This window comes from Miscanthus floridulus, chromosome 8, assembly GCF_019320115.1.
Source record: "Miscanthus floridulus cultivar M001 chromosome 8, ASM1932011v1, whole genome shotgun sequence".
NCBI lineage: Eukaryota > Viridiplantae > Streptophyta > Magnoliopsida > Poales > Poaceae > Miscanthus > Miscanthus floridulus.
Window position 1 is genome coordinate 157,316,852 of NC_089587.1, and position 10,021 is coordinate 157,326,872.

The 10,021-nt window shown below is 47.2% G+C and overlaps 1 protein-coding gene across 1 annotated transcript; it reads left to right on the plus strand.

Annotated features, from left to right (window-relative positions):
* Nucleotides 1–2,331: 2,331 nt before the first annotated feature.
* Nucleotides 2,332–6,163, plus strand: LOC136473815 (trihelix transcription factor ASR3-like). The gene is made up of 3 exons (XM_066471457.1): nucleotides 2,332–3,184; nucleotides 3,808–3,849; nucleotides 5,579–6,163. The coding sequence occupies exons 1-3, from the start codon at nucleotides 2,482–2,484 to the stop codon at nucleotides 5,869–5,871; spliced, it is 1,038 nt and encodes a 345-aa protein (XP_066327554.1). The 5' UTR covers nucleotides 2,332–2,481; the 3' UTR covers nucleotides 5,872–6,163.
* The last annotated feature ends 3,858 nt before the right edge of the window (nucleotides 6,164–10,021 follow it).

Consider the following 10,021-nt stretch of genomic DNA (forward strand, 5'->3'; position numbering starts at 1 on the left):
AACCTTCAGCAAAGTACTCAAAAATCAAAATCACACTCTGAAGACCGGTAAATCAAGATGGAACAGCTTCAGCACCAATCATCCCTGTGCTGCTGCTAAATATGGTGTACATGCTGCTGCAAGCATATGATGCTGGTGCCAACCAAACTACATATATCCTTTCTAGATGTAGAGGCATGCCGCATGCACCCGCAGAAGACATATGGTGTAGTTGTTTACAGCCATGTTGAAAGGAATCTAGCAGTAGGTGAGGTCAATTCAGCCCCATATAAGATTGAAATGGACCTCCCAAATTTTTTTGAAGAGGCAGGCCAGGGACAGCTAAACCAATACTGGAGTTGGAGCTCTAACCATATAAATTTGCAAAGGTGAGGCCCAGCCTTCCTCTAGCAAGGCATCTGCTTGGCATGAGATGGATGGAGTACACCAAGTTGCCCAATACAATAATTCCCTCGATTGTGTGTCACCACACGCACCACCACAACAGGCCTGCGATTTTGCTTTAAATTTTCGTTGCCAAAAAAAAAACAATTAGTTGTATGCATGAATTCTTTTGCTATTATATTAAGAACTGATGAGGCTAGCTGAAGATCATCATGGCCCAAAGAAAGGACATCGGTTGATGCAGCATGATGAGCATTGTGCTCTGTTCGTTTTGGCTGGTTTGGCTTATAAGCCATGGCTGAGAGTACTGTCGGCTGGTTTGATGTGAGAGAAAAATACTGTTCGTTGGCTGATAAGTCATGGCTTATAAGCCAAATACGAGCAAGCGAACAGACTGTCCCTGTCTGGCAGCACGAATTAATCTACCCATATGTTTTGCATCACGAAGCCAATCTTGTTTGCTATTTTTTGCTCTGAATATATAGTTCAAATGTGCAATGGTAGACAAGATGTGTATACATCTTTTTTCCCTTTCAAAACTAATAACTACACTGAAACTTTGTCATGGGACTGAGGATAGACAAGATGTTTCCAGAACAAAACTACTTAGCTTGTTTTTTTATATATATTTTCAAAAAGTAGAATTGATTTTTTTTTAAGAAAAAGATCTAGCATCATATCCCGATGACAGCATCTTTACATGGCCATCCATTTGAGCGAGCACTACTAGGAGAGCAGCAAGCTTGACTGAACACGGCTCCAGTGGGCCGGGTGCGTGAATGAGGCTAACAGCCACCAAATAAGCTGTGTAACGGCACATCTAATAAGCACATAACGAAGAGCATCTCCGTCTCTCCGATAGACACGCGTCGCTGATAATCATCATTCCAAAGCAGAGACACAAATAGTCCCGTCAATTCTTTTCAGGTGCCTACTATTCTACTGTAAAAAGTCCCAAAATCCTTTGGAATGAGGAAAAAAGAGAAAAAAAAGAAAGAGAGAATTGATCGCATCAGTCTCAGAGATGGAGACCGTTGGGATCGGAGGCTGGCCGCCTATTGTTGCGCTCTAATCACTCAAAGGTCATAATCGCACAATATATTAACCCACCCGCTTAAGGCACCACCACTCCTTGCAATCGCAAGGCCACCCCCACCCGGCCACCCCGCCATCTTCTCTTCTCTTCTCACAGCCGAGGAAACCCCTTGGATTGAGGCACCTTTTTCCTGTCACATCATGGTGGACATAGGAGGACGCATCATGCATGGGCACTTGGTATTGGGCACCGATTCCCTATCCCCTGCTCCAACTAATCCCCTCTGCCTCTAGCTCCATTTTCTTTTGTCTTTTTTTTTCTCCTTTCATTCACATTGATGAGGCAGCTCATCATACAGAATTAGTTGAGTGTGTTTATATAAACAAAAAATTGAGTATGAGAAATCAAAAGGGACTAAGGGACTAAACTAAATAAAATTTAGAAGTCATTTATTGGTGTTTTGGATTTGTGGGATACTGTGGACTTATTTGGCTACCGCCACAGCTGTGGCCACACTGCAAGCGCGGCTGACAAAACGGGCTCCCGACTATTGGCATGTTGTGGCACACGATTTGCAGTACCGGCTGCGGCGCACCAACAACTGCGGCAAACTGCGGGCGACATTTGGCTCCCGTGGCGTGTCGCATGTGCGGCGTGGTCTGAAAGCCATCCAAACACGCCCTATGTCACACGGGAATACGGTGTTCTGCACGAGAGAAATACGGACCACTTGAAATTGGGTACTCCTATCACAAGTCACATGAGTGAGAGTGCCTAATTAAACGCCATTGCTCCTAATCCCTTGCTTAAGTAAGACAACGCAGCCCTCCCTCACCCTCATACCCCCTCTCTCTCTCTCTCTCTCTCCTCTCTCTCTCCTCTCTCTCTCTCCTTGCTTTCCCTCCACCTCCTCCCCACGCGTCCCGTCCCTTCCCTCCCTCTCCTCTCCTCTCTTCCCTTTCTATCTCCTACCGTCGTTAACCTTCCGTTACACCACCCGCCTCACGCCGTCACGTCAACTTCCGCCACAAAAGCACACGCGCCCCTACCCAGCCCCAGCCATGTCCACCGCCGGCGACCCCGCCGGCGCAGCAGCAGCAGCTGCTGCTGCCGCGGCGGCGGCGGCCACCCCGTCAGGTCGCGCGGCGAGGCTGCCGCGGTGGACCCGGCAGGAGATACTGGTGCTCATCGAGGGCAAGCGCATGGTGGAGGGCCGCGGCCGGCGCGGCGGGAGGGGCCGCGTGGCGGCGGCGGCGGCGTCGTCGGGGGAAGCCTCAGCATCAGCGGCGCTGGAGCCCAAGTGGGCCGCGGTGGCGGAGTACTGCCGGCGCCACGGCGTCGAGCGGGGCCCCGTGCAGTGCCGGAAGCGCTGGAGCAACCTCGCCGGCGACTACAAGAAGATCAAGGAGTGGGAGCGGGCCGCGGCGGCCTCGCGCGAGCCGTCCTTCTGGGCTATGCGCAACGACGCGCGCAGGAAGTGCCGCCTCCCGGGCTTCTTCGACCGCGAGGTGTACGACATACTCGAGGGCCGGGGCCGGGCCATCCTCGAGGACCGCTCCGCCCGTAATGCCGCGGCGGAGGAGCCGTCGGCGGTGCGCGTCGAGGAGGGCAAGGAGGCGGAGGTGCCGGAGGCCGTCTTTGACAGTGGCCGCCCGGCCACGGAGGAGGCCTTGTTCTCCGAGGATGAGGAGGAGGAAGAAGAGGACGCACCGGCGGTGGCCCCTCCTCCCCCTCCACCACCCGTCATCGCCGTGCCTGTATCTGGTGAGCTGCTCGTTGACTTCCGCTTCGCCTTTTTGCTGCCTCTTCCTCCTGGTGCTTGCACTGTTTGATGCTTTCGAGTTCTTCCTAATTTTTTGGTGCTATAGATTAAAAAAATCAGAACCTTTTAATTGCGAATTCGTTTTGCCGCTGTTTATGCTGGAGGTAAAAGGTGGGAAGCTTTCTGGTTCTTGTCCATGCTAAAGTTGAGGTATTCATGTTTACAGCTCCTAACTTGTAAGCCCAACAACTTCCTTCAAATCGGATGCTCTTGATTGGACATCCTACTTACTATCTTGTTATGAGATGTATCTTGTGTTCTTTATGTTGGTGCTTGTGCTTTAACGGGGTGGAAAATTTCGAGTTCTTGGTGCTCTTTTTTCTTTTCTGCAAGAAACTTTTTATATGAAATAATTTAGCGGTTGCTCTGCTCCTGGATGTTTCGGTCTGATTATCATTTTGGTGTGCTGGAATTTAAATTTGAGATTGGAGCTTGAGCGACTTTCTCTGATTCGTCTCTTAATTCTGATTTGTGTTCATTTGGTGTACTTTCTTCTTGTATTGTCGATTTCATTGGTAGCTCCACTGATTTTGTCTTGATTAATGGCCTGAATTCTCCATTTCAGAGAAGCCCGAGGCATCAAGGCAACAACAGAGCGCTGAGCAAGGTACATGAACTTTCAATCCGTTTACTGTTCTCTAGTTTTCTTTATGCTCCTTTTTTTAACTTGCAACTCCAGATCTTTTAGCATCGCTAAAGAACTTTACTGTTCCATTGGATTCATTAGCCTATTGTATGCGTATCACTAATTTGAGTGTTGCATTAGTGATGAATGTGGTATAATTACAGCATGCGTCAGATGCACAACTTTTCATTATTGAAATTCACTTTGCACTTGAAGTTCCAAATTTCAGCAAGGCTTCAGTAAAAGAGAACTGTAGAATGTCTTTGTCAGTTTGTCTGCATAACCATTGTGAACTGTATCATCAGCTATGAGCTATCCATTGTTTTAACTTATAATAGGCATCATTAAGTCATTTTGCTATGTGGTTGTGGGGTCTCTGAAACCAAACTGATACTGTGCTAGATTGCCAGCTTATACAAAAGTGTAAGCAACAACAAATGGCTCTCTTTGGTGGTTACCATGTCCATCAAACTTTTTCCATATTGGCAGTTTTGGATGAATCATGGTTATCAGTTCCTTTCTGTGTGATACTGTTTCAAAGTTTGAATCTTCCAAGTGATCAGTTTTAGTTCTTTTTTAATAATTGATTAGTACACATAATGAAATGCCTCAATTTTGGTATAACTTATGTGAGATTGGCTTTAAGCTTTGTCATAGACTGTTGAGGAATCTCATGGTGTCATATTTCGCTCAATATATTTTCATTAGGCAGAACTAGTTAATGCATTTGCATCAACACTTTAATGCTCACCTTTATGTTGCACATACTTTGACACATCAACTAGATTCTTTCATTTTGGCTCACGGGAGAAAGTTTGCTTTTAGTAGCTATCTACTGATAGAACCTATGTAGGACTGCCTTAAAATGGGTAAAGAGTTTCCATAATGGATGTTAGAAAAAAGAGTGAGCACCGAGTATAGGTGTAAATAGTAGTAAAAGTAGGGAAGAACTGAAAGTTATAGGCCTATGCACTTGAACATTTCGAAGTATTCTTTAAAGGTTTATAACTGCACAATGACGTTAAAATATGAACTTATTTCATAGTTCTGGTGGTATCTATATTTTAACATGTTATATATCCAGGATTTCTTTTGAGAAAATATTTAAAGTGTGGAAGTGCATGGATCAGAAATGGGTGTGGCTGATACCATTGTGCTGATTTCGTTTTCTGGTTCTTTTTTGTTTTTGACAAACTGGGATGATGGCTCGCGCTGGCACTGCAAATTTGAAATCATGTGAATGGGACTGACCAGTGTTACATCCCTTAGTGTCATATTAGCTAGTGATGAATTATGAAACTGCTGGAGCTTCACACATGCTTTTTTTTCTTTTGGCTGAGCAACTCTGAAATGTCCAATGGCAACAGAATATGTTTGACTGAAACTATCATTTCACTTGCAGATACCGTGCTTTCTTTGAACGTAGTGACTAGGTTGGAATTTGGAAACCTCTCATTGTGCTGAAAAAAGAACTTGACCAATCTATGAGGAACTAGGTCTCATTTTAAATAAAAAGAAATAGGCATTCAAATTCAAGTCGAAGAGGACTCAAACCTAGAAGATGGGGGTGTATACCCAGTTACCCAAACCACCTATCACCAGCTGAGCTAAGGCTAAGTTCCTTTTTTATATCTTGTTATCTTATCTGCAAAGTGCTGCACCAGATGGAAATACTTAAACACACGAGATAATGATGCGATCTCTTAAGCAGGCACATCGAAAGACACACAGCCTGAGCAAAGCTCTGAGAGGGATGCACCGGCTCAGCAGGGCGGACAGAAGAGACCGCGGACCGACGAAGGGGCTGGAGAAGGCACAGCAGACCTGCAGAGCAAGCTGATCGAGATCCTAGACCGGAACAGCCGGTTGTTGGCTGCACAGTTGGAGGCGCAGAACCAAAACTGCGAGTCTGACAGGGAGCAGAGGAAAGACCAAGCTAACAGCCTAGTTCTTGTGCTGGGCAGGCTGGCCGACGCCCTTGGCAGGATCGCCGATAAGCTATAGTCAGTCAGTCACCTAGGTGTATATGTGGACAGAAATAATTACAGCAGGAAGAAGATGACATTTGTAAGTGAATGTACAGATTGGTATAGGGCTATTGGCATTCGATTCTTTTTTGGGCCGGTTCTGGAAATTCTGTATTGGGGGGCGGTGTTATATAGGGAAGTCAGGTTCATAGCACTCAAATGATGTGGACTAGCAGAATTCAGTTGTGTGGCTGCGGTGGATTCTGGGGCTGTGTTATATAGGGAGGCGAGTAATTATTCTGAGCAATGCAATTGTGTATAGTTGAGCTTTTTGTGATGGCTGTGCATGTGTGCGCGTGATAGTGTGATGTGTACTCGAAATCGAAAACAAAAGTGAGTTGTCAGTGGGTTGATGAGTTCTGGGCTTCTGGCTATAGCCTGAAGCGAGCAACACAGGAAACCAAAATATGAGGTTGGAGTGGATGTTTTTTTTTGTGGTTTTTCTATTAAATCAAATGCAAAAGAAATTTTCCTACGTTTTCTTGCAAGCAATTACTGTGAATCAAAGGACGCTACAGTGTCTAAATCCATAGGAATGTGAATGCTACATTTTTCCTTTGTTTTTCCTGCAATCCAAAGGGGCATCGGAACGGATGAAGCATACAATAGTTCGTGGAAGTCCTGAAATTTCAATTGTGATTTGTTTGGTTTAGTTGTAGGCTATGAAAAAGCTTGAGTTATGTGCTGTGAAAAAGTTATAACTTAAAACAAATATGAAACTGTCAGAGCCCAACCCGGGGAGGGGGGCTGATGTGCTAGGGGAAGAGGACAAGAGGCGTAGGGAAGAGGACCGAGGCTTAGAAGGAAGAGGAGGGGATAAAAGGCCCTTTGCCTATTCTACTCTTGCTTAAGGTTGAAAGGTTACATCGCCCCTGTATTTAGTCCTAGGAGACTTAGCCCCTAAGCAATCTAATCTTGTCCTCCAAGCAAGTAGATCATATCCTCCCGAATCTGGATGTTGGCGGCGCAGCGGGAGGCCACCCCTCCGCTGGTAGCCTCCCCCTCCTGGTGGCGCGGTTAGCCCAGACCTGGCCGCCCTGGGCCCCCTCCTGGGCCCTTCATTAGACGTACAACATCTCTTCCCACTTCTCCTGGCAGCGCGTCCTTGCGCTGTGGCTTTGCTTGATCGTTGATAGGGCTTGAGGAAGACGGCTGCTCCAACTCCTTTGTACGTGATCTCTGGAGTGGGGATCTCTGGTTGAGGTGGATCTGCTATTGGTGGAGAATTGTCGGGGCGAGCGAAGAACTCGTCAAACATCGTCTTCCACCGATTGGTCATGTTGCGGATGTCGAGGATCTCCTTGGAACGTGCACGCTCGTTGTTGCTCAGGCGAGCATCATTGTTCATCAGCTTGGTGGCGAGGCCGCTACAGGGAAGGCTGGCGCAATGCTGCTTGTTGCATGGTCATTGCGGGGTGCAGCGAGCAACAAGGGTACGGCGGCGTCGGGCAGCAGCGGGCTGCTGCTAGTGTTGATGGCAAAAAACTTGTCGTCCAATTTCACCAATTCATCTATGATGTTGTGGGCGTTGTTGTAGACTTTCTTTATATCGATGATCTTGGTGGTGGTGGCCATCGGATCGATCTGGTCTCCGATACCAGTGTCAGAGCCCAACCCGGGGAAGGGGGCTGGAGGCCGATTAGGAGGGGCCTCTAGGGTGGTGGCTATAGTTGGGGAGGGAGCTGTGGACGACGGCGCTAGGGTAGGAGGGAGGGAGGGAGTTGGCGCAGGAGAGGGAGAGGGAAGGAGAGATAAGCCTTGAGGCAATCCTTTCTTGATTCCAATGATTACATAGCCTCTCTACTTATAGTCATGGGTAGACTTGTATTTTAAATAATCTAATGAGGGAAGTCCTTATAGATATGGATTCCTTCCTATCTTAGCTAATCCTATCCCTATTGGAGATCCTCCGGATATGGATAGTGGAGAGGCGGGGATCCGGCCTTGCTTGTGCGCCTCCCCCTAGGCATCGACACTGTTGCTGCCCCTTGTGGTGGCGGAGGCACTACTACTGCTGCTGCTTGTGTAATGTCCCGCCTCTCCGAGGCCGGGCCCGCTTACATCTGACAGCTTCTCTAGGATATAGACTGCCCTCATAGACCAACACAGGTCTTTTCTGCGCACTTTGTCCTCACTCGTGTGCACCCGGGAAGAACTTCCCAGTCGGTCACCCATCGCTCCAGGCCAAGCACGCTTAACCTCAGAGTTATTTGTAGATGGGCTTCCGGAAAAGAAGTTGCAACTTATTGGTATGAGTATCCTATTAATCCTGTTAAGCCCTGGGCCGGGATGTTACATCCTCACCCTCTTAAGAGATCGACATCCTCGTCGATCAATCCCAAGCCAGGAGCGTCCTCTCTTGGCCACGTCCGTGTGTCCAGAGCCAGCGCATGTGCCATGCTGTGTGACCACGACGGATCCACACCAGCCATGCGCACCATGCCTGCGCAACTGCGACACATGCGCCCATGAAACCGCGAGAGTCGGCTCTGATACCATTCTGTAATGTCCCGCCTCTCCGAGGCCGGGCCCGCTTACATCTGACAGCTTCTCTAGGATATAGACTGCCCTCACAGACCAACACAGGTCTTTTCTGTGCACTTTGTCCTCACTCGTGTGCACCCGGAAAGAATTTCCCAGTCGGTCACCCATCGCTCCAGGCCAAGCACGCTTAACCTCAGAGTTATTTGCAGATGGGCTTTCAGAAAAAAAGTTGCAACTTATTGGTATGAGTATCTTATTAATCCTATTAAGCCTTGGGCTGGGATGTTACATCTGTCACAGAACCGACCAATTTATAAGAGTACAAGTACAAAAACAATCGCCGAAACGATCAAATTCTCGAACTTGAGCCCATATAAACCCGGTAGTCAACCGAAATCTCGAAGGATTTCAAACCAACTTGCATACAACCAAGATCACAGTAATTCAACATAACATATCGTATGTTACAACATTTTGCATACGTTCGCAAATAGGTTACATCATCACAGAGTCATTGTTATTACAAAACAAGTCTTGTAAACATGCGGAAGCAAATAGTTTAACTCACACACCGAGTTCAAATACACATACTGGTTTGCTGATCACAGACCGCAAAAGCATTCAGATAAGAGAACAGAGATCATGCCCATGATCTAGTCTTCATCACCCGCCGGGTGGAGACAATACTTGCAGAATCCCTGATATAGAAGGTCATCTGCAACAAGAGGGAATAAACCCTGAGTACAGGAATGTACTCAGCTAGACTTACCCGTTGAAAACCAAACAAATGACACCAAGGATTATGCATAGCTTAATGTAGTGGAGCTGGCTGACATTTTCTTTTTGCAGAAAAGCATAAGTAGTATGATCAACTCTTATCCTGACTAGCAGTGACTTTTTAGCCGTTATCCTGTCATCTATATTAGCACCTGTACTAAGCAATCATTTTATTAAGGTGCAAACATTAATAACCATATCAGGTATTCATTGTGGTAATCTTATCATCATCATCTATTTAACCATATCGTTCAATTAATTGAATCTACGTTGCCGCTGCTCAGTCAAGTTCTCACTATCCGGGAGAGACGGCGATTCGAATCGATTCCTATCCAGCTGGAGGGTATTCCTAAACACAAACCCTGCTTCCCCTGTCAGGGTCGCAACAAGTCACCTTTGGTACAATTCAGGAGTCGCGGGTCCGAACAGATCAGCATTCTCAGAGAACCACTCTGCCAAGGTTGTTCGGGACTCTAACCCGCCTTGGACTTATGCCAATGGCTCTCCGCACATCCTTACTACCTCTAGAGTGCCGCCACTGCTCGTGTCCCCGGCCTGAATCGAGCTACTAGGCTTCGCGGTCGGAACGACTTATCCGGCCAGCTAAGTGTTAGGCTGTGTTCAACATGACATGAGGACGTACAGCGTATCAGTCCTTAAATGACTCAGACGGAGTCACTATGTCCAAACCTACACAAGACCCCGCCCGGTCTTAATTCATTATTCACATGGTTCTTTTCCACGATAGCAAATATAGCCAACCGTGATCCACCTCTTCCTAAAGCTCGTAGGTGACAGGAAATCACCTGACTTCTACCGCACTAAGCATGGCTAAGCATTTAACCCGTCCTAAACTTAAATAGGAT